This window comes from Drosophila simulans, chromosome X (genome assembly GCF_016746395.2).
Source record: "Drosophila simulans strain w501 chromosome X, Prin_Dsim_3.1, whole genome shotgun sequence".
Lineage (NCBI taxonomy): Eukaryota > Metazoa > Arthropoda > Insecta > Diptera > Drosophilidae > Drosophila > Drosophila simulans.
The window spans coordinates 15,744,225-15,771,411 of NC_052525.2; the positions used below are offsets into that span (position 1 = coordinate 15,744,225).

Sequence of the window (27,187 nt, forward strand, 5' to 3'; positions counted from 1 at the left end):
TTTTTTAATAAATTTAATCAAGGTTATTGGTTAAAATAAATTATATCAAAGCCCAAATTAAACAACCTTTTCGGATAGTTTCCCATAACAAATTACAAAAGGAGAAAGGCACAATCATTCGGTTTGATAAACTACAAGTATTTTGTTTATGAAGGCGGTTTTTTACATGGACTTATATGGGTTTACAAGAATTTGAATTGATTTTATTTACTTTATACAAAAAGTCTTTGCAAAATGGTCAACTTTGGAGATGTAATTATACTGTAGTTCGGTTGCCGTCTCCTCCAAGTTTTTGGACAATCTAAATACAAATACAAGAGGGTAAAACGTTAATATATTATTATTATTTTTAATAGCTCTAAAAAAAATACATTTGTAACGAATGTTTTTGAGTGCGATATATCGATAACTGCAGTGTGTCTATAGTATATTTCGAAAATCGATTTGTGCAAACGCAACTGTAGTGCAATCGTTGATCGATAACGGGGTGCGATAGCTATCGAGAGGCCCATCTCCAACGTACTCATACCTAAAATAAAAAGGCTGGAGGAATATTTCTTTCCCGACTTCTAATTTTACGTAAACCATGTCGAACTATATTGCCAGAAAGGGACCCGCAGTTCTCTGTAAGTATTACGAACGGGCAACAATCGGACACACGTTGCATGCAACAAATCCCGTAGCGCAGAACGCCGGAATATTATGATTACGTAAATATGTAATGCGAATTTTTCCCCACAGCAAATCTGGGCAGATGGGCCTACAATCTCTCCGGATTCAACCAATACGGTAGGACTACTATATAACCTAGTGACTCCTAACAGCTGAGCTTTATGCCATCGATTTTTGCAGGTCTGCATCGCGATGATTGTCTGTATGAGAACGAGGATGTGAAGGAGGCCGTCCGTCGATTGCCCAGGAAGCTGTACGATGAGCGCAACTACCGCATCATGAGGGCCCTCCACCTGTCCATGACCAAGACCATTCTGCCCAAGGAGCAGTGGACCAAGTACGAGGAGGACGTCAAGTATCTGGAACCCTACCTCAAGGAGGTCGTGAAGGAGCGCGAGGAGCGTGAGGACTGGGAAAAGATCCACTAAACGCGCCACTAAATCCCTCTACTTTGGACTTGTAAATGTTGAAATACATAGCTTAGATAAATACCAAAATTGGCTATGAAATCGAGTCTGCGTGGTCGTTTGGGAATGTGGACCCTTCAGTTTATTCAATGGGCTTTCGCGTCAAGGCGAGATGAGCGCGTTAAATGATCATGAGTATGGGCTATTTGCTATGTTAAATTTTTATTTTTTGTTAGGCTCTCCATGCTACCTTACCTTTTGCATAATTGGTAAATTAAACAGCGATCCTAAAACAGGCACTCGGCCTAGGAAATTAATGGCCACGGGGAAGAAGCCGCTGAAAATAAAAAGAGAAGTGTCAGAGCTAAAAAGTAAACGATCAATCACTAAGAGGAGTTACTTCCACTTGTATTGCCATCTTGCACGTTTCGAAGTTAAGTTAAAGGTTTTATATTCACTGAATATTTGCCATACTTTAAATAAATTATTTGGATATATATGAAGCAGACCTTTTAACTTTCGTTAGAAGATATTTTAATTAATGAATAGACCTACTTATATTAGGGTAATTGTTAACTTGCACCTTTGGTCGTAGCTTATGAAGAAGCATGACATTGAATAGGTAAAAAGAGAGAGATACAGATAGGAAAAAATGTATAAAAAAACCGTAGAAACAGCGAATAATTTGAATGAAGGACATACTTTGTTGCTTTCTGTAACTCTGATCAGCAGCTATAGCAACTGATCGAGCTTATGTTGTAAGCGAATCTGAAGAATTATACTTTGTAGTTGCTATTAATGCCACGGGGTCGAATTGTCCCATCCACATGACTTGCAGTTTTTCAATTAAAATATTAAAAAATTCTAAAGGAAGTCATCTGACAGCAAATTTGACTGCTTAGCCCTCACTTGCAAATGGTGTATTAAGAGCGGGAAAGCGAGAAGACCATGTGGAGTGCGTCCGGCTAGCCCCGCTCAAATGGTCTCAAACGAATCCGACTGGGACTTGGCCAGGGTGCTACGAACCTGAAGAGTGCGAAAAATCCATAGGATTCAATAATCATGCCGATGATGGGGAATCCCAGCAGGACGATAACGATTCCCCCGAAGAAGGCCGTTGTGCCTTTGACTTTGTGCCGTTGGAAGAAAAAGCGCAGGGTGCGCTCCACGCCAATGACGCAGGCCAGGCCCGATATGAATAGAATCTGCGGGAAAGAGGCGATTGCTATTATTATAGAGCTCGCAGGGTGTGCTATATGGGGCATATGGTGCAGGTGCATGTGGGTAACGTACATTGCCAATGGCGAGCAGGCCTTTATCGAACAGCAGCAGCATGCCGAGAAACAGAAAGAAAACGCCAAAACCAGCCAAGCCGATGCCAATTTCTGCGGGAAGATTTCAATAGGCGGTTTAGTTGCGCTGATGGCTGTCGCATATCAATGGCTACTTACTCTGCAGATCTGATATTTCAATCATTTTGTGTTTGGCTCTGCTTTAATTTGATTTCAGAAAAATTAAATCCACGTAAACACCAATTCAATTTCAAAGCACAAACAGCTGATTTCGACTTTCATTCAAAGTTAAGTGCTAACGACTGTAAACAATGTTTGCAGGGATGCAACCGCTTCAGTGTTGTAAAGCATTCAAACTGCTGATTAATTATTGAAAAACCTCTTGGACTCAGTCAATTTGGATGCAAAGAAATAATGAAATGTATTAAATAAAAATTATTTCTAACATTTAATACGTATTTTCCCAAAAATATAATATTTGTCATAATTGTGTTCCATTCCCACACATTCCAAAGCATAGATATATATTTCGATAGGCGCTACGATATCCACACATACCAGCCCCCTTCGACGCACATCCCTAACTAATTTTCACACGCCATTTTACAATAGAATTTGTGACGATCTGACGCTTTTTTCAATTCGGCCAATTTGTACGCAGCGAGTTATTAAAACTCCTGCAATTCTATTGATTAAAAAGAGACTGCACGCGACGTTTAATAGTCATGGAACGTAAGTATAGTTTTACCTCGCGCAAAAGTCGCAACGTGAATACATTGAAAACGCTGAAATATGTGCACTCTAGGTGGCGGTTATGGTGGTGGTTCGGGACAGGGATATAATAATTTCGCTGTCCCCCCACCAAACTACCAGCAAATGCCAAATAAAACGGGTAACTACAACGAGCCACCTCCGAACTACGGCAAACAAGGCGGTGGTAAGGCGTGCATGCAAATTTCGTGTTGCGGGCAACACACCAATACTAACACACTTATGTTTTTAAGGTTATGATTCCGGTTCCGGTCATCGTGGTTCTGGTGGCGGCGGCAACGGCGGCGGCGGCGGCTCATGGAACGACAGAGGAGGCAATTCCTACGGGTATGTTATCCACTTTTAGTATTTTGCTGCTGTTCAGTTACAGCGAGGCTATTTAGATCATGGGTATCGTAGTCTTTCACGGAGGTTGCTTAAGTGTTATAAGAGAAGTGTATGCATATATAAACATTTACGAATCAATCCAGCCAAACCAATGAGAAAAAAGACCGAGCCACTACTGGGAACATGAAGCGTAATGTAAAGATTTTATTGAAATGCAAGCGATGCACTGTGCTGCATCAAAGTGTGAAACTGCTTGAAGCAATTCCTGCAATTACGACTTGTTCCGACTACTTTAAAACGCAGAAAACATAAAATTAGAAGGAAAAAAAACCGTATCCCCCAATTTGGCTATTTATTATTTATCCGCATGACTGTATTTCATGTACGCTTGTTTTTTTTCATCGAAAATCTGTGTAAAAATATTTAAGACTGGTATTTCAAAATGGTTTTGACGACTCAAATGAGTATAATGGTGAAAAAAAAAAGATGACGGCCTGGGGAAACAAATATCTGCAATGCATAAATAATACTGGTAATACTGAATAAGTAATAAGCCGTTGCAATCGGAATAATAATGGTCGCCTAATGAAATCTATGGTGAATTCCTTGATATTTGCATAGAGAATCGCGCACATTTTATTATCGTTTTAAACTATATATATCATACAGTAAATCATCCATTCCTGACTTAAAACGATTCCATGCAAGCATAAACATGTTCCAAAATGAACATTCAAAAAATGTGTGAGTTCCCAAGGGGATGGTAATGAAAACCAGATCAAACATGACATAAGTGATAAAAAACTATCATATTATCGAATATCAAACAGAAATCATCAAAATAAATAAATTGTGGCTCGAGGCAAAAACAATAAACAAAAAAAAAATTCGATATAACAATTATTAATGCACAGTTCGGAGGAATTGGTATGGTACTGAGACTCTAATCATCTTAAGGTATTTACGTATACAAAAAACGTTAAACAATTTCAATTATTACCTATTATACTTATTACCTATATACATATTTTTATACACATAAAAAGCAGTGATTTTGCGTCTAAGAGAGAGCTTACCTCTAACAATCTAAATGTAAGATAGTTTTAAGCAATATATTTTATATAGCTTTAATGTCTTGTGATTTTAACACCTACTAAACGTGAAAATACTTTTAAGATTAATTATTTATCACTTAAGCTTCTTTCATAGTCGTTAAGCAAGAGTATACAGGTAGTGTTTTGTGTTTAATAACGATGGTATCTCGCTGTGAGATACTTACTACCTACATTAGTGTATTTAACTAGGTCGAGCTCCTTCCTTCCCTCTCGTTTCTGTGAATTTGGCAAACAAATGCTTTTCCGTTAGTAGACTAATGCAAACGTTAAGATTATGTGTATAAGAGTTAGGTGTACATATGTAGGGCAAACATTATGTACGTTGTCCTCCTTGGCAGTTTGATCAGTGACTGCCGCCGCACTTGGCTCTAATTTTGAGAGATGGAAAGCAACAAAACGGACATTCGCTGTTTGAACGTCGTCGTCACTGACCGAACTGCGCCGGGTGCTCAATAGATGGCATTAGATGCCAGAAAATCGAACAGGCAATACGTATTCTAACAAGGGATCCTAGGCGTATACCTCACCATACTGCATTAAAACCAAAATCAAAGCATTAAATAAGTTATTCAATATCCTCTTTTAGAAATGGAGGCGCCAGCAAGGACAGCTACAACAAAGGTAAAAATAATGCAAATAATTGCAAACATATCGAGTAATGTATACCAATATTTTTCTACATATTGAACTTGAATCTAAAATCGAAGTAGAACATAAAATTTAAAAACAAAAAAAACCCAAACCGATTAGAACATAAAACAGAGTCTAAACCAAAAGAGTAAATAATTGAATATGCATATTAAACAAACATCTTCCTTTCCTGGCGGCATTCTTTCATTGTGGGGCCTTGCCCATTTGAAATTTCGTCGAAAAGTCCACGCATCGTTACCTATAAAGTGTATTTTTAGCGTACTTTTCCAAATCGTTGATCTCTGTTTGATCAATATAATGGTTAACGACCGACTCGGTCAGTCCACGGGTATTTAGTATTTAATTTCTGTAAAGTGTTGTAATACATGTCAAAGCGTTGTCACGAATTAAATCAAGGGTTGGTCGGGCAAACTCCTGGCAATTTGGGGTCACCTGTTTGTGTTCTTGTGTACCAGTCAGTCTGGCTTTGAAAGCTCAAAAGCCGACCGCAACCCGTTCAAAGTGTTCCCATGTCGTCCCACCCACTGAAGGTTTTTTTGAAATACACCTCAAAATTCTGGTTTCACATCTAAGTGTCCTGGTTAAAATGTCACGGAACAGCCAAGTATAGGATTCGGTACCAAATGCGGGCGTCTACTTTGGCCCTCACCTTCGTTGCATTCTTTGGTGGTTGCAGTGAGGGGAGAAGTTCTAAAACAAAAAAAAAAAAAAACAAAAAAAAAATAGTAATTAAATAAAGTAGCAGTTCCATTATAAGCTATACCCTGCCTTGCCAGCTCGTCCTAATTTCCCATTCGCTTTTGTAGGACCCGGAGGATACTCGGGCGGCGGCGGCGGTGGAGGAGGTGGCGGCGGGTCCGGTGGCAACGACATGATCACCCAAGAGGACACCATCTTTGTCTCCGGCATGGATCCCTCAACCACCGAGCAGGACATTGAGACTCACTTTGGAGCCATTGGCATCATCAAGGCAAGTAGTAATGCATTTTAGGTCTCTGTAGCTACGTTTTAACCATTGTATCTTTGTATCCCTTTGCAACTTTGGAATCCCAACAACAGAAAGACAAGCGTACAATGAAGCCCAAGATTTGGCTGTACAAGAACAAGGAGACCGGCGCCTCCAAGGGAGAGGCTACTGTCACCTACGACGACACCAATGCTGCTCAGTCCGCCATTGAATGGTTCGATGGACGCGACTTCAACGGGAATGCGATCAAGGTGTCGCTGGCCCAGCGCCAGAACAACTGGAACAAGGGCGGCGGTGGCGGCGGCGGCGGTGGTGGTGGACGCGGAGGATTTGGCGGACGTCGCGGTGGTGGCGGCGGCGGAGGAGGTGGCGGCGGCGGTGGAGGCCGCTTCGATCGCGGAGGAGGCGGTGGCGGTAATGGAGGCGGCGGCGGCGGACGCTACGATCGCGGAGGAGGCGGTGGAGGTGGCGGCGGCGGTGGCAACGTGCAGCCGCGTGATGGTGACTGGAAGTGCAACAGCTGTAATAACACCAACTTTGCCTGGCGCAACGAATGCAATAGGTGAGCAGAAATGAGATATAATTGCCATCAACATTCCATTCCCATCATAACTCCTAAAAATCCACAATTGCCTGTGAATATCACTTATCAGTGTTTGAGAGCAAGCAATTTAAGCTGATAAGCCACATAATTGCCATAAGTCTTTATCTTTAGGGAACCACAAATTGAACAATCTTTGGCTTGCTACGATAGTAATAACCACTTCCATTTGCAGATGCAAGACTCCCAAGGGCGACGACGAGGGCTCGAGCGGCGGTGGCGGAGGCGGCGGCGGCTACGGCGGCGGTGGTGGCGGAGGAGGAGGAGGCTACGACCGCGGAAATGATCGCGGATCCGGCGGCGGTGGATATCACAACAGAGATCGCGGAGGCAACTCGCAGGGAGGCGGCGGCGGCGGCGGTGGTGGCGGCTACTCGCGCTTCAATGACAACAATGGCGGAGGACGCGGTGGCCGTGGAGGTGGTGGCGGCAATCGCCGCGATGGTGGCGGACCGATGAGAAACGACGGAGGCATGCGCTCGAGACCATATTAAGTGCATGGCAGACAGCCGACGGCGGCACCTATTTTTTTCACTTTTACTTATTAATTGTAGCGAGAGTACGCTTTTAAATGTACTTTTAAAATTAACAGTCAGAGCAAATTTTAAATGATAATTGCCAGCACACATCTTCATTTGAACCGATTTCTATCCACACACACACGGTTATCGCTCGTTTTGACTGAATTATATTATATAATTATGTAATCTAATTTAACAACTGTAACTGTAACATGATACATACGAATAAACATATATATATATATATATACATATAGCTCATACATATGTATAGATATATATATATATATAGAGAAAATCAGAATCACTGCTTCAAATTTTGGGAGTTGGCATCATTTCCAGCTAAGCTGACTAAGAAGGGGATTCCAAAGAATTCAACAAGTTCGCCTCGCCGAAATCTCCAGCGTATTTTTAACAACAAATGAGGAACACTTGGATAATTCAGCAACTGTTGCTTTTTTGCAATAACAAAGGTTGATAAATCCAGACTTTTTATTTTTAGAATTGTATTGAGGAGAATCGAGGCTGCGCCCGCTGTTTGCATGGTCGATGGATACCTGCTCATCTGCTTTCGGGGAAGGTTGCTCACTATTACATTTTTGTATTATTTTCTTTTATTTTCAATATACATTATTATTATTATATTACAGTTCATCTTTTTCTAGCAGGGTGTAGCGATGCTTGGATGGGCCAAGTTCCTTGAATTTGGACTCTGGCGGCGATGTACCCTTGCCAGTGTGTGGATCAGGTTCAATATCATTTGAGGGATCCGGCCCGTAATGAAATTCCCTGGAAAGCAAAGCAGCAGACCGTTTAGTATTTGAGCCATGGTGTTAGCAAAGGCGGCTGAGTAACAATTACCTGTGCAGCTTGCCACTGTAGAGATCCTGGAGGAACTGCTTCAGCTTGCCCGGCGAGTACATGTCGCTGAAGTGGGGGAACAGATACATGTGCTTGAACGAGTCGATGGCAATCAGGGGCAAGTCATCCTCGGATTTACCCAGATGGTGCAGAGGATGCGCGAATCGCTTGCCATCGGCGGTCAAAAAGTTGACGTTCTCTGCAAAGTTGCGAAAATACATTGGTCAAACGAAATGCTCATATACTAAGTAATCAACGCGATGATTCATCTTACGTTTCTCATCCAGCAATTGGCGCTCAATGATCGACTTGTAATCCTTGATGGAGTTATGATCAGTTGGATGGTGGAAGAGAATTAGGAACGGCAGACCCTCCTCCGTAAGTTCCTCTGCATTCTCAAAGGTGATTTCACGCACCAGGGGCACACACTTCTCCTGGACCCAAATTTTGAGCTCATCGAAATTTTGTAGGCTGCCAGTGTAGGTCTCATCGTTCTCATGAGACAGAGCTACATCGGGTCTAAATACTATGATAGGTGTTCCTGAAAGCAACAAAAAAAAGCCGACATTCAGTATTGGCTGGCAGGGCTTGGTGCGCTCGATAGATCTTACCTGGTGGATGCATGGCCTGGGCGGCATCTCCGAAGCCCACGTGGAACTGGCAGTCCTCTTTCAGATTTGTCGCCACCTTGCGGAATATGTCGTACTCTGGCTGGTCCCTACGATCGAAGTAGCCCAGAATGAGGCGCTTCTTCGAGTCCAGGTTCTCCAGATCCTTCAGGGATTTGAACTCCTGAATGGGATCCTCCAGCTGCTTCTTGACGAACTCGAGGAACGCTTCGGCCGAACGCTGTCCTCGGTATTCGCGCTTGCTGAGCTGCCCATTGCGGACAATTTTCAAGGTTGGATACTTGTTTATGTGGAAACGGGACGCGATGGCCGTCTCCTTGTCGCAATCGACCTTGCCTAGCACCACCTTTCCAGCCTCTGGAAACTCCTCCTTAATCTGCAAGAGAAATCCCATTGAATGCCACGTATTTATATTCGATATAAATTGACTATATACATATATATGAATGTATCGCATTGTTTGTAAGCTTTTGACTCACCTTATCTGCAGCTTCCGCGAATATAGGTGCTAAAATATTACTAAACCGACACCACTCCGCATAAAAATTAAGGAAAACCAATTCATTAGACGCTGCAAGAAAACAAAGCGTGTTTTTAATGTAAGCACCAAATTGTGTAAAATTGTTGTATGTGTATAAAGAATACAACTGCGTTCAGATACTAAAGATAATAACTTTGAAAAACATATATTTTGTTATATATATTTATATCAATATGGAATTACGGGTTTATGCATTTATAATTTAAATGCATATGTATTTTTATGGAATATATTTAAATTTGTCACTGAATATACATATTAAAATTAGCCTACGGCCAGGCTTTACTGCAAAAGTTAACATTAGTAAAACAAATAAAATAAAAAAAAACAGTATAGTATTACTGCAGAAATGTGTACAGGACACACCCTATATAAAGGACCTTTTCAGGCAAAGCCCAAGCTTCGGACATTCCCGAACTGCTGACCAATGGCTAGTGCCCATTTTGGCGGACTATCGGACCAATGGATCCCAGTGCAGCATGGAAAATAAACCGCCCTAATTAAGTTTTATCCAATTTGCACACCTTGTCCTTTACGAAAGCGCATAAAACTTATTTTACCACGTTGGCAGTGCCGAATTGAACGAGCCAGTGATTTTGTTTAGTGACACGTCAATGGGGCAAGTCGGCTAATTGATTCCCGCTCACGCTGGCAGCGGGATGACTGTGATGGTTATGGTATGGGCATGTCTCACCTAGGGTCATATCGATATTATCACTGGTCATGGGCACGGCTCCGGCGGCATCTGCCGGCTGTGTGTGCTGGAGTAGCTGTAGAATCTGTAAATTCCATAGGATGTCAGTTCTGGTTAGTTAGTTATTTGGTTAGGGGGAGCCAGAAAAGCCGGGGGCTGTCTGGCCGGCCCCTCCCCGCGGTTTCCCCGCCCGCTGATCGAGCGGGTGAGCCACTCCAGTGACCAGCGACCAGCAACATGACCAGACAGAACGGAACACGTCGACTCACCGCAACTAGGGCCACACACGGCCCAAGCTTTCCGATTCCGATTCTGGCTCCAAACATTCTCGTTCGGCTTCCGAATGGCGAATGCGGCTGGTGTGGAGTGGGCGTGGAATTGCGTGCACCGGCAGAGAGTCCAAGCGATCGGTTCTCTTTTTTTCTGATTTCAGTTACACATCAGCTGGAATGGAATGCAAACGTACGCACAATTTATAAGTTTTACAAATTTTTGGTTGATTTTATCGGCTGGCCAGTGTTGGTTAGTCTCGAATGCACACCTCATCGGCAATCGAGTAACGATAGCTCAGTCACATGACTTTGCCATCGCTAACAGCAGCGATAACAGCGATAGCAGCAAACAACGATAGCAATTTCAATGGAAATGAAACAAAAAGTGTCTAAATGAATACATATGCATACATATGTATGTGCAACAACATTTGCAAATCTTTGTTTATAATAGCTGACGCTTATGGATTTTATGGTGGTAAATAGAGCGAGAAAATCTAGAAGCCAAGCGCGTTTTCAATTCGGCAATACGTTTTGAGCTAAATACCCCGAAAAGTCTGCTGAGCGAACGGTTTGTGGAATCCAAAAACCAAATGTGTGTGCATACATATGTACGATTGTAATGTGTTATTGTTGCTCCCCGAAATATCGAAACACTTACATACCTACATAGACAAATATACGTATGAGTTTATGCAAACATACACATGCGTAAATGTTTAATTACTTTGTTTATGACAACATACACGGCCATAAGAATACGTCGAGTACGATAATCGGCCATTTTTCGCCTATTGGCTATGAAATCGTGATAATCTAGTCTATTCGTATATATGTGCGTGCGTATGTAATGCAGCGACATATATATATGTGCATACTATATATTGCGCACCTTGTGGAACTGCAACTGTGTGTGCTCACATAAATGTATGTACATTGTACATTGTACATCCATACGTGCATATATATGCAGTGCATTATCTATATTGCCACCACGACACTCAAAAACTCAAATATTAACTTCGATTTGTTCTAAAAGTGTTGATTGTGTCCAAATTATCATCCCAGTGACATTTATTTGGCTTTGTTTGTGCACTGCTTAATGCACATGCACACATGTACATAGTATTATTTATTTATTTATGGGAGCCACTATACTATACGTATCGAATCGTCCCAATAACATCGCACACACACTGCTGTGCGTAATTATGTATTCGGATGGTGGATATAAGAGATATATGCACCTATAAGCGATAACCGGATTTCCAATGACACCCAAATCGACATGCCTAAATATAAGCAAATAAGTAATTTCGAATACGTTACATGCTAAGTATTCTTTTAGCCGATTCACACAATGTCCGATGGATCACCGCCTCCATCGATTTGCTTTATCCGTGCCGCCGAATCGTATCCAAAGTCACAAATGGAGAAGGAAGACTCCCAGCTGTTCGTCCCGTTTCAAGAGTGTAGGTGCTCCACCATATGCTGTTATCCATAACACCTGCTAATCTATAGTATATATCCCACCAGTGGCCGGCGAATCGATTAAGTACCTGGGGCGCACGGATGATGGTATCCTCGCCCTGTCCAATTATCGGATATTCCTCTCCAAGCAGTCAACCGGCTACGAGACCTACGTTCCACTGGGCTTAATCGAATCCGTTCAGGTGCGAGATTTGTTCCAGCTGATTGTCAATTGTAAGGATGCCAGCACTGTGCGCTGCTCCTTTCCGTCGGCGGAACAGTGCTCCGACTGGCAGCGGCGGATCCATCTGATGATCGGGGTTCCCGAGTCACTGGAGACACTCTTCGCCTTTCCCTTCTACTCCTGGACCTGCGATGTGCTCGGAAGTGGCAATGGCAGCGGTATCGTTAGCGCCCAGGCCAACGGAAACGGCCTGATTGCCAAGGATCGTTGCCTAACGCTACACAATGGCTCGGCGAAGCCCACAGCCAACGTCACAGCGTCGAATCCTCTGCCCGATCCTGCCAGCGAGACCATCTCAGCCGCCATGAGCAATCGCCTGCAACGATCCGTGCGCTATGAAAGCGACTTTAAGAACGAGGTGGCCCGCTTGGGATTCGATCTGAAGGGATCGTGGCGCATCTCCACGGCCAATGCTGATTTCAAGCTCTGTCCCTCGTATCCACCCAAATTGCTTGTGCCCTGCTGTATCACCGACGAGATGCTCCACAACGTTGCCAACTTCCGGGGATCGCGAAGGCTGCCGGCTGTCGTCTGGCGGCACCAAAAGTCGGGCGCCATCTTGGCCCGATGCAGCCAGCCGGAGGTCGGTTGGCTTGGCTGGCGCAACACACGGGACGAGCAGCTACTCAAGGCACTCGCCGATGCCTGTGCCTTTGACAGGGGCGAGCACGCCAGGCATTCCACCTGCGCCAATGCAAAGGCGCAACCAACAAAGGGCTCCAAGGAGACCAACGGCCAGTCGGGCTTATCCGGCAAGAGTTCACCGTCTCTGGACGATTCTTCGCATGAGGAACTCACGCTGGATGAAATCAAGGTAAGTTTATTAACAAAATAGCCGGGTATTCTTAGAATAAAGGTTTCAGTTACCATAAATTCATAAATTACTTAACACGTAGCAGTAAAAAGATGACAAAATGATATAAATTGATCATTGCTCTTCAATTGCATTTGCTTTCAGAAAATCCTCATTGTGGATGCTCGCAGCTACACCTCCGCAGTTACAAACCGTGCCAGAGGCGGCGGCTGTGAGTGCATCGAGTACTATCCCTGTGCCGAGATTGAGTTTATGAACTTGGGCAACATCCACGCCATTCGAAAGAGTTTCCATGCTGTCCGCCAGCTTTGCGCGTCATCTCCCGATGATCCAAAGTGAGTTTGCTAGGTGATTATTAAAGATATGCATACATGAAATGGTATCGTATTCTTACAGCTGGTACGGACAACTGGAGAAGACCATGTGGATGCAGCATCTGTCCGGCCTGCTGGGAGCCACCATGACCGTTGTGCACACCATCGAGAAGAATGGACGACCCGTCCTTGTGCACTGCTCAGACGGTTGGGATCGCACTCCACAGATCGTGGCCACGGCGCAATTATGTTTGGATCCCTACTACAGAACGGTTGAGGTACGTCGATATACATGAATTTGTTTGTTCTATGGTCTTATATTTTACCTACTTGCTTGTTTTTGCAGGGGTTCCGCGTTCTTGTCGAGCGTGAATGGCTGAACTTTGGACACAAATTCGCCGATCGCTCCGGAAATGGTCCCAATTCCGATGAAGTTAACGAGCGATGTCCAGTTTTTCTGCAGTGGCTTGATCTTGTGCATCAAATACACAGGCAGTATCCATGCAGTTTTGAGTTCAGTATAAGCTATTTGGTAAGTGGTGCAATGGAATTTCGCACGCAGTAGTGCCCCTTAACTGATTGTTATATATTTTTGATCAGATCAAACTGGCGCAACATTCGTTGTCCTGTCTCTTCGGCACGTTCCTATGTAATTCGCTCAGAGAACGCATCGAGAATTCAGTTTTCGACCGAACGTTTTCCGTGTGGCCATTTTTAGCGGAAACTATGTATAGAAATCCTCTCTATAAGCATGAGACTGAAAAGGTGGTTATCATTTGGATATATGCTGTCAGCCTAAAGGATAATGCTAATGATTTTTGTGTTTTTTTGTTTTAGGTTCTTTGGCCGGCGCACAGTGTGCGGTTTTTATATTTTTGGTCTGATGTATACCTTGGTAGTTTAGGCAACAAAAATGGAACTGATCTTCCATTACTAAGTAATGAAAGACAGAGCGGACACAATGGTGAGTTGAGTGGAGTACTCCTAATTGAAATTGACTCACTTTTTACTCTTTACTGTCACAAACAATAGGCCTGATGGCGAAGACACGATCTTCTGAAGACTTAACAACGAATGAGTTGGGACAGAGCACCATTTCCAGGAGGTCCAGTGATCCCAACCTAACCGTTGAATCCATGTAGGTCAACTGAAGATTATTTGATGCGGCAGCAAAATGAATTTTGTTCTTTTCCCTGCGATTCAGTGTTACAGATTGTTTCAATGCCAATAGCAACTCGATGTTTGACATACGATCTGAGGCCAACAACAGTGTTAGCGAAAATGTCCAAGAAAGTGTTAAAGACTCCAAAGAAGTAGAGCTGGACGTGACGGATGCAACTGAAGTAGGTCCATGTGGCCGTTCAAATAATCCCATTCCAGATTTCCATAACGACCAAAGTACAGCTTCTAACCGTGATATATTGGAAGTGGAATCACAAACGCAAAGGCGAAGTTCCTTGGTGTCGTCCTCACAGCTGATCCCTGGGCCTGTCTTCGTTTTTGGCTCATCCGAAAACGGTAAGAGATGTTAGCATAAAGCAAAAGAAACTTGACTTTAACTACATTAATGGTTTCAGAAAAAAATGCAGTTCCTTCGGAATCTGAGGAATCCTTGGCGACCTCACAGAAACTAAACCCCGAATCTGGGCGACCTTTCTTCATTTTTGGTTCATCCGAAAACGGTAAGAGATGTTAGAATGAAGCAACTGAAACTTACTTTATATTAACTATCTTAATGCTTTCAGATCAAAGTCCAGTTCCTTCAAAATCTGAAGACACAAGTGATATTTGTCGCGCCCTGTGGCATGGCGCAATTGAAACCAGCACTGATACCCTTATTCCTGCGGAGCCCGTACAAAAACCGAACAGCGACAATAGCAGTAGAGATCACATAACACCGCCCACAATGGAACTGGTCAGTGGTGATAGAAAGCTGGAGTCGACTACGACTACCACTGTCCAAGCCAGTAAAATCAGTCAGAGCTACAATAATTTGCCGAAGGTACACATAAGACCGAATGCCGTGATATGCCCGCAGCGGGTAGACGCTTTTCCGCATCACCTGGACCTACAAGTGCCAAGGGAGACGACGGGAAATCCGGACCGTTGCAAGCCGGAAAAGTTAGCCAAAGATGCGAATGCGAATGCCAATGCCAACGGATCCCTGCTGACATCCGATGGCTGCAACGGCGAGGAAAGTCTCTTTATATCACCCGACCTGCAGCGGTTCGTGGGCCAGTCGCCATTCGATGCTCCCTCAGCGGGCGGACGAATACGACGAAATACCTTCGGATCGAGCTACAGTCGCGACATGAAGTTCACAGCAGAAAATGGCAGGTGAGTTGTGTGTACCTACTCATTGGACTGAATCAAAAAACTCTACTTTCAGCGCACACCAATTCCCGTCATCGGGGATCATTTCGTTGCCCCCAACACCATTTCAGGAGAGGGCGCAGTTCACTATATCCTGTCCAGATGGCCTGGCTCACGGACTCAGCGAACAAAACATAAGACTCCACCAAATCGTACAAGAACACAAGGTGAGCTCCAGTACAAAAGCAGTTTTCTTTATAGTCATTTTAATTGCATACATACACTATTTCAGCTACGTGAGGAAATGCTACTGCGAGAAATACACGGTATGCGACTGGCTCTGTTGGAAAAAGGTTGCCCCAGCTGCAACAGCATCGTTTCGACAAATATGGAACATGTAAATAATGATCGTTTAAGATACAAAATGTGTGCATATATTCTTGAAAAGCGTGGTTAATGTTAGATATAGACCCTCGGTGCAAAGTGTGCGCCCAATATGCTTGAAACAGGGACCTTGGTCTTTGGAATCTCACAGTGCATATTATATAAAATGAGGATTTGTCCCATGCCCAAATCCCCAGAGCACCACAGTGGTGGTGTTTGAATCGAGGGCAATACTGCAATCTAAACATAAGTAGCAATGTGCATTAACTGTCAGTCGTCTAATTATTTAACTCTTCTTTAGGAAAATGGATCGGATATCGTTGAAAATGCTTCAACATGTTCCTGGGAGGCCGTCGAAGAACGTAGCGGTCCCGCCTCGTATGCCCCTTCCTCGATCCAAGAGAAAAAAGCGTCCAGTGTCCTCTGGGTACCAGACCATGCTGTTTCGCGTTGCTCTAGTTGTCAAACTGAGTTCTGGCTTGGACGAAGAAAACATCATTGTCGGTGCGCATCCAACACTTGAAACCTTAATGTTTTACTCTTAAAAAATTTGCAATATGTATGATTTTCGGCTTGAGTTGAATATTACCATTTTTAGCGATACAAAATTCCTAGACCTTAATGTCAGTAACTAAGACTCGAGTACCTTTTTTATGACTGTGCAATATTACGATTAAATTTGACTATTCAATTTTTTTTTCTGATGCTCATATTCAACTTGGGTTGAAAGCGCGTTATAATTTTCTTACTTTACTGGGATACATGACTACTATACTAACAGTGTAAACTATGCTAATCAAGAATATATAAAAGTCAAATAATTCATTTATTCTTTTAAGTTTTTCCATCGTAGCCTAGACTATTTCAGCAAATCAACGCAGTCAGTTGATATTATTTATAAACTAGTTGTTTCATACGACATTTTAGAGCAGTTAATAAAGCGAACACTATTTAATGTAATTACAGATCTTGTGGAGAAATTTTTTGTGCTGACTGCTCGGAGTTTTGGGCGCCGTTGCCAAACGAAAAGCTTTTTAACCCAGTTAGGCTATGTGGATCCTGCTACACGAGCGTCACAACCAATGTCCAGGAGTACGCTGCGGTACCTGCAGAATCCCAGGCGAAGGACGATGAGACGTCTTCGGCGAATTCCTAAGCGCTTTTCCTTTTCCCAATTCATTTAAGTCTCCTCTGTTGTATCAATTTGTACATATTATTACTCAAAAATATTTATTGCATATGTGAGCACCATAATAGCGAAAAGTTCATCTGTGCGTTTATATAGAACACGAAATTATACAATTTTGTTAGAAATATATATGTGGATATATGGAAACAATTGTAAATTAAAATACAATCTTTAAACAAAAGTCAAATTCGTTTATTCAAATGGGTCGAAATAAAGTGTAGCTAAAAAGGGGTTAACAAAATCATTAAAAGCACTGAATATGTAATTAAATAGTGTGAAAGGTGTGTCTTCCTAACATTCCGAAAAAAATCTTTTTTAAATGTTGCTTATGTTTTTTTTTTTTTAACTGTCAGTCGAATGTTTAACGCAAAGAAACAAAAAATATAATTCGACTTTTAATGTCATACGTTGAATCTTTTATAAATTTGCTTTTAAAACACATTTATTTTTAAAAGTGTTCAAAAATGTTCCTTTATCTTGCGTAATAAATGTATTTTTTCCTATTAGTTAAGTTATCCGGCAATGGATACAAAATGTATGTACCTCGTACCTCATGCTGTTGTTTTATTTTCATAGCTTAAAAATATATAAAATGAATTTTTTATATAAAATTAAGGAAACAGTTAATACTATCAATAGCAATAATTAAATCACGTACAAAATTTGCTATCGTTATCGATACTGAACCTGTGTGAACTGACTATAAAAGCTGCAGGTGTAAACCTGGGCTCAGGTAACATATGTATATCGATAACTTTTTACCCATACAGTCGTAGTAGCGCCAAACACGGCGTTGTTTCGAAGGTTTTTTTTAAATTAGTTTCATTCCTTAAATTGTTGTTATTTGTGATCCTTCGAATATGTGTGATGTCCGAAATCTAATTGACCTGACCGAATGGGATGAGCCCAGCAAGGAGACGTTGCACGAAGAGCCGGAGGACTCTGTGGTGGCCACGAACTTTGAGGTGCCCTACGATCCCTTCGATCTGATGGAGAAGGAGGCTTGCATCAAGGTAAGGTTAGGTTGCATACCACTGGGATATCCAATTGGCTGCAAAAAGGGTCTACCAGTGGTACTCATTCGTACAGCTCACTAAAAACTCAATGGTGCCAAATTTCAGGGCATGACCTTGACGTCGCAGATCGAGGAAAAGGTGTCCAGTGCCGAACGACAGTATCCGGATCTCGAGAGCGAGAGTCCTCCGGTTTGCATGCAGACGGACACAGCGAATGCGTCCGGACCAGGATCAGGAGAAACAACCCAAAAGAAACGCTCGAACAGCTCATTCCAGAAGCAGCTCCTCAAACTTAATGCCTCGCGATCCGTGATCAACACCCCACCACATAGTCGATCCAAAACGGAGTTTGAAAGAACAATCCTGAACGAAAACCTGCAGATGCTGGCGGCAGAGTCACCACTGAAGCTTATAGAGGACGACGACGTCATGTCCAGCAGTATCAATTTCGAGGAAGACCTTAAAATGTTACGCATTCCCATCCTAGACGCGCTAAACAATGCAGAACCCAAGGCAATAGCCGAAGACAATCACGGAAACGTAAACAAAATTGATGTAGTGACTCAGGAGGGTCAGGAAAGACCACAGACACCAATCGAAAACCAATCAAATGGCAAGAGTTTGAGCCAACTCCTCGAGCAGCTGAAAGTTTTGGCACACGAACACGTCGAGAGGTCGAAGTGGCATCTGTTTGACTCGGCAATTGAATCCATTGCCGCTGTCATCTTCGGACCCAGTGGCTCTTGTCTGGATGCTAAGAAAGCCGAATCTACTATACCATCGCCATACTCATACACCCGCCAAGGAACATTCGATCTCGAACTTCAAGTATGTATTTACATTGCAATGTAGCCCTTAGTAATAATAATAGGCATGTTTGTTTACCTATTCATTTTCACTGCCAATCATCATATCGCTTGAGTGTCTTATAACTAACAATTCTTGTATTTCTAAAATTTAGGGCACAAAGACAAAGCGTTCCCTGGATGCTAACCAAATACAGGAGGAGGAGATCGATGTACCAGGCAGTAACGTTCAAAGCTTTCCCGATGCCATGGTCTGTTCAACAGCCACGTTTGATGGCGAATCGCGACTGGATGCATTTGATAAGGACTTACTTACATCCCTACCATCAATACCATCAATTCCATCGATACCTTCGATACCGCCTGTCTCAGTTGCCAGAAAGGAGCCATTTATGACGGAGTTGGTCGACGAAACACTCGCTCAGCAGATTAACGAGCTGCTGGAGCGGCACAAACTCGCAAACACGGGAATGAGTGATCACGAACAACAGCAGGGAGTTGATCCCAGGACAGTCATACTGTTGGTGAACCCCAGCAACTACAGCAGCACTCAGGTGGCATACACCACGAGCAACGTGGCCAAGACTAAACCAATGCCTCTACGTGAGACCAATGCGGCGGGCTCAATGCGCCGTCGATCGTCGTCGCTTTCCATTCAGGACAAGTCGAAGCTGCCCAGGGAAGTCCTAAAGTCCGATCGCCAGGTGGAGAATCTGCCGCCGCCCAAGGAGACCAAGAACACAGCCACTGTTGGGCCGATGGGTGCAGCAGCTGCCTTTCGCCAGAGGAGCAACTCCTTCTCCACGCCCAGCAATCCGTCCACAAAGGCCTACGAAAGCAGGCGCACTCTAATGAGCAGCCGCTTGAGGAACCCAGCCATAAACGAATCGGTGACCAAACCCAGCGGAAGTGTTAAGGCGACGAAGCCCATCAAGCCGGTGATTCCCATTATGAAAGTGACCGCAAGCAACGAGTCCACCTACCTGAATCCGTTCCATCCGCGCGTACCCGAAACGCCCATCTCATCGAGGACCAAGCCCGCCCAAAAGATATCCTGCACGAGCACACCACTGCCACAAATGCGCACCCAGCAGCGCAGATCCCTGAAGCCAATGGCCATGACCGCAGGATCGGGATCCCTGTCCAATGTCTCCTATTCGACGCCCAGCATTAGGGGGCCGAGCTTCTGCAAGAAGAGCGGTTCCGGCTAGAGGATAGAGAGCGTAGGAATGGGGCCATGGGGAGCACTTCCTTGGCCCGTGGGCGGTGGCGCAATGTCGCCTGAAAGTGAATTCGAATGTGATGTCTGAGGTCAAGTTTTTAACCTTGCAGATAAAACGACAATGTGAAAACGGCTTGGCTATCTCCCCCCATATTTTTGTTTCTTCAATTTGTTTTTCCTCTTTTTTTTTGTTTTGCCCGGCGTCACAAGATAAAGCGAACTGATATGCAGTCTGCGCACTCCATACTAAACTTTAGCGAATTAGTTTTCGTTTCGAAACGGATTAGCAGGTGTAGCCAGTCCTTTGTGTTTACTTTGCACTCGAACTGAACGAACTAATTAGTTAATTTATCTTTGTTATCTCACTAACCCACTAAGTTACTCAAGTGCTTGAAATCCCTTTCCAATTTCCCTATGTTCTTGAAATCCCTTTCCAACTTCCCTATGTTTTTAAAATCCCACTGAAGTGGAGTTTGTTAAAGAAGAGATTTGAAAGTAAGCCCAGCATATCAGAAGAGAACAAAAATAGCATTTAAGGCAGGTGAAGCCGTTTGACCACAAGTATCCTACGTTTTAAGGATTTGTCCATTGATTTAATACCTAGAAGTATGTAGCTAGATAAGTCGCTTGCAAAGCACACGCCCTATTAATTTCGCTTTTCTCAGCTGGCTCGAAAGACCAGCGAAGAATAATTCAATAAAATGAGATTATCAGTTAAGCAATTTCCGTATATTTAACGTATGTATGTGGCGCTAGCATATCACAACAATGAAAAAAAAAAAAACGCAGCAGCAAGATAATAATGAGTTACTGGTTGAGCTTGCTCTTGAGAATGCTCAACTGGGTGAGGCAGTTGTCGCGGTAGTTGCGGCGTTGGGCCAACTGATCCAGCGGCACCATCTCGCCCAGCTGCTTGGCCACCTCGACGGCGACGGGGCCCTCCATTTTCGGTGTCGGTCCCATTGTCTCGCTAACCGCATAGATGGTCTTCGAGTAGCGCTCGAAATAGTTCGCCATGCCCTCGGCATTCAGATGGGCCGTCTCCAGGGGACCCAGGAAGGCGTAGCGCGGTCCCAGTCCATTGCTCATCACGCTATCGATGTCCTTGACGTTCAGGATGCCGGCCTCGACCAAACGCCATGTCTCGTTCAGGATGGCATACTGGATGCGGTTGAGGGCGAAGCCCTCGATCTCACGCGACAGCGTAACTGGTTTCTGGCCAATCTCCTCCATCAGGGCACGGGTCTTCTTCACCCATTCCGGTTTCGTCCACGGCGCAGGCACGATCTCGACCAGAGGCACGTAGTACGGTGGGTTGACGGGATGCGAGACCAAAACCTGTTCACGAAATCAAGCGTAATTGGGCTTAGTCATGGCGGCGTTCTCATCGAAATCCAACTAAATGCGAATCGAATTGGGCACAAGGACGGCGCAGCTTTAAATTAAAGCAATTGCAGCTAAGAAGAATGTGTCTATTGTATGCACTGCGATTAACTAACTATTCTCTTACTAAGTAATCAGCTCAAGGTGCAGATATACTATGAGCTCTTGGCCCACTAATCTCAAGAATTCAACTCACATTGGCCTTGTTTTTCAGATCCGCGCTGAAGAGGGAGGGCAGAAAGGTGCTGGTGGAGCTGGAGAGGATGGTGTTGGGTCCGACGACGGCGTCCAACTGCTTGTAGAGCGCCTTTTTCAGATCGAGACGCTCGGGGATGCACTCCTGGACGAAGATGGCGCCCTTGACCAGCTCCTTGAGGTCGTTGGTGCCCGAGATGCAGGCGAATTGCTGGGCGGCGGTCAGCTTGCCGCGCAGCAGGCCCTTGGCCTCCAGATCCTGCAGCTCCTTCTGCGTGGCAGTCAGCGCGGTGGACACCTGCTCGGGCAGGATGTCGTACAGCACCACCTGGTAGCCCACCGAGGCGAACAGCATGGACCAGGAGCGACCAATCAGACCGCTAAAAATGGTAACAACGCCAGTCAGCACCTGGATATCCTAGCATCTCCTGCTCCCACTCACCTGCCAACAATGCCAATTTTCTCGTTCTTCGTCGACATCTTTGTTTATTTACTTATCCCGAATTACTTCGATGGAGTTGGATTTGAGGAGGAGCTATGGAGGAGCTATTGCTGTCGACCGCCACTTGGCACAGCGTACATGCGTTTGAGCAATTAGACGGCAGCGCAACCGGTTTAATATTCGGCGATAACCACGCCAGAGGTGAACCCAAAAACGAGAACGAGACCCGAGACCCGAGAGCCCAAGTGTTTGTGGGGTGTTGCGGACGCGCTTGATGGGTGTCGCTGGAGATTTCGGAGGAGATAGTGGGCCGTGCGATAACAATGCCGCCCCGTTGGGCAATTGGACGATGCTGCCACGCCCACCGCGCTGTTTACACATCACTGAGCTGCCGCGTACCTGGCATTTAGTACCGTTGGCTTTTAATGCAGGCCCCATTTTTTGTTAAAATAAACCAAGGAGTAACTGATTGTCCATGAATTGATTTATAATCATAATTGATTTGATTAATCCCCTCAAGCAACTCACTTAATTAAACTTACAAATGCCAGCATTGGTACACTTAATTTCGATAGCTTTTACCTTGGCTAGGTACGCAGGACTGGTACCTGTACCTTTGCAACCGGTATTTTCCACTCGGTGGGCGGTGGAGGGTGGGGGGTGCGGTAGATAGTCCATTTCCTAGCGGGTGTTGTCACAACGACAAAACTGTGCCAAGATGCCCTTAATTTGACTTTTATTAATAATGCCATTTTATAATGTTAGTTTAGCTACTACGGCGGGGTATCTTTGTGATTGTCCGTGCACTTATGTATTTGCTACCGGCACAAAAATAACCCCGCGAATTGTTTACTAAGCTTTTTGAGCTTTCGCTGTCTTAAATATAAGGCAATCAAATATTGTAAATATATTTGTAGAGCAAATGGCAATAACTACGTCAAGAGTAGTATTAATCTGATTCGAGCGTTTCGTTTCAAAACTAGTTTAATTATACGTTTTTCAATGCTCTGCCTGTTAAAAATTAAAAATATAGGCTATATACTATTCCTTAAATATGATTGTGAGTTGTAAATCCAAAGATCTATTTTGTTTGTTTAGTTGTAATCTCTACTGACATATTTATCACTTAATTTCTTGCGCGAGAATGGTACAAATTTAACTTTTAGTTTCTCCAATCTTTGGTTTTTTCCACATAATAAATTAAACGCGACGTCTTAAGATTAGAATGGAAAACATGATCTTGCTTTTCTCATCTGCGATATATCATACGGTTTCTTCGTGTTTTACGTGCACATACAATATGAAACCAACCAGCCTAAAAATATAATAACCTTTGAAAGGGTATACAAAAGTTATACTCTTAAAGGATTAACTTTCCATCTTTCTTATTTCCCGTTTTTTGTGTAAGCCAGTGTTGTTAATGTATTCAAACGAACACGAAAAGAATCTGATTAGTGTATTAAAAGTGAAATTTGTATTGCTATTTTGTTGCTTAACTATTTTATTTGCTTAATGTGCTTTGCTCTGCAAAAGCAAAGTGCAGCTGAAAGCTGTAATATCTAATCGGTGAATTACACATGTGCATATTTACAACTAACAACAGTGACCAACTGATAAGATGGCAGCATTCGTGATAAGAGCAGCCTGCATGGATCTCCCATCTCTTTCCTTTTGACTTTGGATTCTAGCTCATCGTATTCAATGCCTCCTCAAATGGACCCGCAAAATTCAAAAGGCCGGCGTTTCTCGCATTTAGTCATATTCAAAAATATACATGTTTTTTTTTTTTTAATTTCCTTCTATGATTTAATTTAAAGTTAGCTAGAATGCTGCTTATAGTGCCATCTTTCGACCCTCTATCGATATCTCAACTGCCCTGCGGCTCTCCTTCAGTCGCTTTGAGTCCAGGAAACGTTTCATGTGCTTCTCGTAGCGGTTTGGCTTGCGTTTTGTCGACTGAAATGGGAACCAATGAGATCAAATGAATAAGACGAAAGGTCTTAATGCTGGGACTACTAACCGCGGAGACTTCACCCTCGACGGTTGACTTAGGGCGGATGACGTAGTCCTTGTTGGAGGGCATGGGAACACGAGCGCGAGCCACCCAGCCGGGATCTCCGGGACGCAGCAGCTTGTCCTCGTTGGAGAGGGTCTGATTTAAGGTAGGTGCTTTGCTGCTGGAGGAAGGCTCTGGATCCGGACTCTTGTGCCGATGACGCGACATCTGCGCCAAATCGCGCTCCTGACGCTCCTCCTTGCTCATCGCTGAGAAGTTGCAGCTAACGTTGAATATCGGCCGAGCCCATTCGGAAATCAGGCGACCAGCGCGATCGCGATTCGACTTGGTCTCCTGGGGATGTTTGTACAAGTACATCACAGCCTTGCCAATGCCCGACTGTTTCAACAGTCCCTTTTCAATGGTAGGAAACTAAGGGACGAGATCCCATGCATGAGAAGCCATGATATAATATAGAATAATCTATATACTTACATCTGATAACAGTTTAAGAATACTCTCGCGTATCTGAAGACATGGCAGACTTTTGTTTGGCAGGGGCGCTAGCCAATCTGTAAGTACATTGAGTATGTTGTGCTCCAAGAAGGCCAGCTGCAAGTGCTTCTTGATCAGCTGTGACATCACTTGCTTCAGCATGGAAATCTTCTTCGTGGCCGGCTGACCTGTCATGTTCAGCTGACGGTCGTCGTCCGAGGCGTTCTTCATGCTGACGATAAGCTGATCGATCAGATCATCGTTGTCGTTGATCAGATCAATATCGCGCTTGCGACGACGCACTCGCTTCTCCTCCTTCTTCCTCATGAGCATAGCATCAAAGTCGGAAATAAAGTTACTGTTCCTGCAATGGCATTTAATGTAGGGTTAAAATATATTCGCCTGAAGGAAACGAAGTCTTACTCTGGTTCATTTGAAATTGGTGTGTTCTCATCGTCAGAGCTCTCTGTGATTTTGTCTTGTGATTTCTCCTTGCCTATCCCATTGTCCTGCTCATCCTCTTCATTGTCTGTGTCCGTGATTTTTACACGCTTCTTTGTCACCTTCGGTCCGTCGTCTACATTGAAATAATACATTAATTAAGAGCCTTTAATAGTTGTAGCCAATATTTACCATCAGAGTCGCTGATGGCCAGTCTTTTTCGCCTGGAAGCAGTCTGGGATGTGGCACTACCGGACCGAGACCGGGATCCCTTTCGCGAACCACCGCTAATGGATCGGCTGCGGGAGCGGGAACCGCTTCTAGAACGCCTCGATCCGCTCCTGGAGCGCCTGGATCCACTTCTAGAGCGCCTGGAACCACTCCTAGAGCGCCTGGATCCGCTTCTAGAGCGTCTAGAACCACTTCTGGAGCGCCTGGATCCACTTCTCGAGCGACTCGATCCACTTCTCGAGCGACTAGATCCGCTGCGGGATCGTCTCGATCCACTCCTCGATCGCCTGGAGCCCGAGCCACTGCGCGAACGACTGGATCCGCTCCTAGAACGTCTGGAGCCACTGCGTGAGCGTCTAGAACCACTGCGGGAACGGCGAGATCCGCTGCGAGACCGCGCCGATCCACTGCGAGAGCGCCTGGATCCGCTCCTAGAGCGCCTGGATCCGCTCCTAGAACGCCTGGATCCGCTTCGGGAGCGAATGGAGCCACTTCGGGAGCGTTTAGAACCACTGCGCGAGCGCCTGGAGCCACTTCGAGAACGCCTTGATCCAGATCCACTACGAGATCGTCTAGATACGGAGCCGCTTCTCGAACGTCGGGAACCGCTCCGCGATATATTTGAGCGTCTAGAGCCGGACCTACTGCGAGATCGCTTAGATCCACTGCGGGAGCGACGTGACTGCTTAGAGCCACTGCGGGAGCGACGTGATCCACTGCGGGAGCGACGTGATCCACTGCGGGATCGCTTAGATCCACTGCGGGAACGCCTGGAGCCGCTGCGTGATCGTCTAGAGCCACTGCGGGATCGTCTAGAGCCACTGCGGGATCGTCTAGAGCCGCTGCGCGAACGTCTGGACCCTGCAGGCGATCCCGGTGCTGCGCCAGAATGACGGGAGCCACTGCGGGACGGAGCGGAGCCGCTCCGCGACCGACGGGAACCGTTTAGGGACTGCTTGGAGCCACTGCGCGAACGCCGGCCACTGGCTGCCGAGTGCACCGATCCGCTGCGGGACTTATGGGATCCGCTTCTCGAGCGGGATGCGCTCTTCCTGGTAGCACTGCGACTGCGACTACGCGAGCGGTCGGCGATGGCCTCGGCATTGTCATCACCATTCTTGGGTGCCGGCGAAGGAGACTTGCTCTTGCTCTTCTCTGGCAATACTGGCTCCAAATTGGTTGCGTCGGGATTGGTATCTTGAATTTCCTTTAGCTCCACTTCTGCGGCCGCGTCTGTTGTGGTCTTCTCGAGTGGCTCGGATAAGGTATCGGCTTCGTCGCCGCCGGCCTTTTCTGAAAATTAATAGTATAAAATGGTTAAACAAGAATTTCCATTTAAGAAACAATTTGGTAATCAACCTATTTCAGACGTTTCCATGTCGCACTAATTACTCTAATAAATTTGTTGTAGTGCACAACTAAATTTGCCTACTCAGTTGATCAAACTGACTTTAGGCTCAAAATAATGATTCCTGCAATGGCTTATAAAATACGACGCGATTTTATTGCTCGGCATTTGTCAGGGCCAGTGGAACGAATGGAAATGGAACCGCAACGCTTGTGGTGCACGCATACACTCATGCATACACGCTGTTTAGGGCCCTTATACACGGCAAGCCTTTTGTTATCGATAACTATGATATGATATCTGAAATAACTTATTCTATAAAACATTTAAGTCCATAAGTAAAATATCAAAATGACATTTGTCTTTGGATAAAAGTTTTGTTTTAAAAATACATTGCGACATCAAGGTTACGTGTCAAGAAGTACAATATTAATTCTTGACAATCGATAACCAAACTTATAGAAATAGATTTAAGTTGTTAAATCAGAATAAAAACTAGGTATTGCACATATTCATAGTCATTACTATTACGTATTTTTACCGCTCTTTCTTGAATTTAAAAT

At 44.5% G+C, this 27,187-nt stretch overlaps 8 protein-coding genes across 17 annotated transcripts; 4 read left to right on the plus strand and 4 right to left on the minus strand.

Annotated features, from left to right (window-relative positions):
• Positions 1-117: 117 nt before the first annotated feature.
• LOC6726117 (vesicle transport protein GOT1B) lies at positions 118-2,703 on the minus strand. Its single transcript, XM_016172494.3, has 5 exons — positions 2,531-2,703; positions 2,373-2,464; positions 2,106-2,284; positions 1,335-1,416; positions 118-301 (listed from the first exon to the last, which is right to left on the minus strand). Exons 1-5 carry the CDS (start codon positions 2,553-2,555, stop codon positions 257-259), a joined length of 423 nt encoding a protein of 140 aa, XP_016039608.1. The 5' UTR covers positions 2,556-2,703; the 3' UTR covers positions 118-256.
• Positions 467-1,181, plus strand: LOC6726116 (cytochrome b-c1 complex subunit 7). Its single transcript, XM_002107058.3, has 3 exons — positions 467-626; positions 742-789; positions 853-1,181. The coding sequence occupies exons 1-3, from the start codon at positions 587-589 to the stop codon at positions 1,098-1,100; spliced, it is 336 nt and encodes a 111-aa protein (XP_002107094.1). The 5' UTR covers positions 467-586; the 3' UTR covers positions 1,101-1,181.
• A 227-nt stretch (positions 2,704-2,930) lies between the features above and the next one.
• LOC6726118 (RNA-binding protein cabeza) lies at positions 2,931-7,628 on the plus strand. Of its 5 annotated transcripts, XM_039296987.2 has the most exons (7): positions 2,939-3,103; positions 3,177-3,308; positions 3,376-3,469; positions 5,171-5,205; positions 6,042-6,205; positions 6,295-6,764; positions 6,979-7,628. In XM_039296987.2, exons 1-7 carry the CDS (start codon positions 3,097-3,099, stop codon positions 7,295-7,297), a joined length of 1,221 nt encoding a protein of 406 aa, XP_039152921.1. In that variant the 5' UTR covers positions 2,939-3,096; the 3' UTR covers positions 7,298-7,628. The 5 variants fall into 5 exon arrangements, with proteins under 5 accessions (XP_039152924.1, XP_039152923.1, XP_039152922.1 ...); XM_039296989.2 differs by lacking the exon at positions 3,177-3,308 and having other exon boundaries at positions 2,933-3,103; XM_039296988.2 differs by lacking the exon at positions 5,171-5,205 and having other exon boundaries at positions 2,937-3,103.
• Positions 7,629-7,920: 292 nt separating this feature from the next.
• Positions 7,921-10,602, minus strand: LOC6726119 (endoplasmic reticulum resident protein 44). The gene is made up of 7 exons (XM_016172493.3): positions 10,319-10,602; positions 10,050-10,134; positions 9,294-9,385; positions 8,797-9,190; positions 8,460-8,726; positions 8,186-8,384; positions 7,921-8,113 (listed from the first exon to the last, which is right to left on the minus strand). The coding sequence occupies exons 1-7, from the start codon at positions 10,373-10,375 to the stop codon at positions 7,969-7,971; spliced, it is 1,239 nt and encodes a 412-aa protein (XP_016039610.1). The 5' UTR covers positions 10,376-10,602; the 3' UTR covers positions 7,921-7,968.
• Positions 10,603-10,633: 31 nt separating this feature from the next.
• Positions 10,634-17,230, plus strand: LOC6726120 (myotubularin-related protein 4). Of its 6 annotated transcripts, none has more exons than XM_016174012.3 (16): positions 10,634-10,799; positions 11,670-11,793; positions 11,858-12,849; positions 12,994-13,184; positions 13,246-13,441; positions 13,510-13,695; positions 13,764-13,928; positions 14,001-14,127; positions 14,196-14,301; positions 14,368-14,681; positions 14,741-14,845; positions 14,909-15,500; positions 15,553-15,703; positions 15,769-15,873; positions 16,162-16,364; positions 16,827-17,230. In XM_016174012.3, exons 1-16 carry the CDS (start codon positions 10,785-10,787, stop codon positions 17,014-17,016), a joined length of 3,762 nt encoding a protein of 1,253 aa, XP_016039614.1. In that variant the 5' UTR covers positions 10,634-10,784; the 3' UTR covers positions 17,017-17,230. The 6 variants fall into 6 exon arrangements, with proteins under 6 accessions (XP_016039614.1, XP_016039617.1, XP_016039616.1 ...); XM_016174015.3 differs by having other exon boundaries at positions 10,653-10,916; XM_016174014.3 differs by having other exon boundaries at positions 10,653-10,892.
• A 551-nt stretch (positions 17,231-17,781) lies between these two features.
• Positions 17,782-20,815, plus strand: LOC6726121. The gene is made up of 3 exons (XM_002107063.4): positions 17,782-18,062; positions 18,171-18,893; positions 19,027-20,815. Exons 1-3 carry the CDS (start codon positions 17,910-17,912, stop codon positions 20,080-20,082), a joined length of 1,932 nt encoding a protein of 643 aa, XP_002107099.2. The 5' UTR covers positions 17,782-17,909; the 3' UTR covers positions 20,083-20,815.
• On the minus strand, positions 20,801-22,445 carry LOC6740159 (lambda-crystallin homolog). The gene is made up of 3 exons (XM_016180799.3): positions 22,114-22,445; positions 21,673-22,051; positions 20,801-21,431 (listed from the first exon to the last, which is right to left on the minus strand). The coding sequence occupies exons 1-3, from the start codon at positions 22,149-22,151 to the stop codon at positions 20,901-20,903; spliced, it is 948 nt and encodes a 315-aa protein (XP_016039619.1). The 5' UTR covers positions 22,152-22,445; the 3' UTR covers positions 20,801-20,900.
• A 1,439-nt stretch (positions 22,446-23,884) lies between these two features.
• Positions 23,885-26,871, minus strand: LOC27208781 (IWS1-like protein). Its single transcript, XM_039296983.2, has 6 exons — positions 26,636-26,871; positions 25,238-26,569; positions 25,028-25,181; positions 24,605-24,968; positions 24,134-24,541; positions 23,885-24,069 (listed from the first exon to the last, which is right to left on the minus strand). Exons 1-6 carry the CDS (start codon positions 26,652-26,654, stop codon positions 23,947-23,949), a joined length of 2,400 nt encoding a protein of 799 aa, XP_039152917.1. The 5' UTR covers positions 26,655-26,871; the 3' UTR covers positions 23,885-23,946.
• Positions 26,872-27,187: the final 316 nt, after the last annotated feature.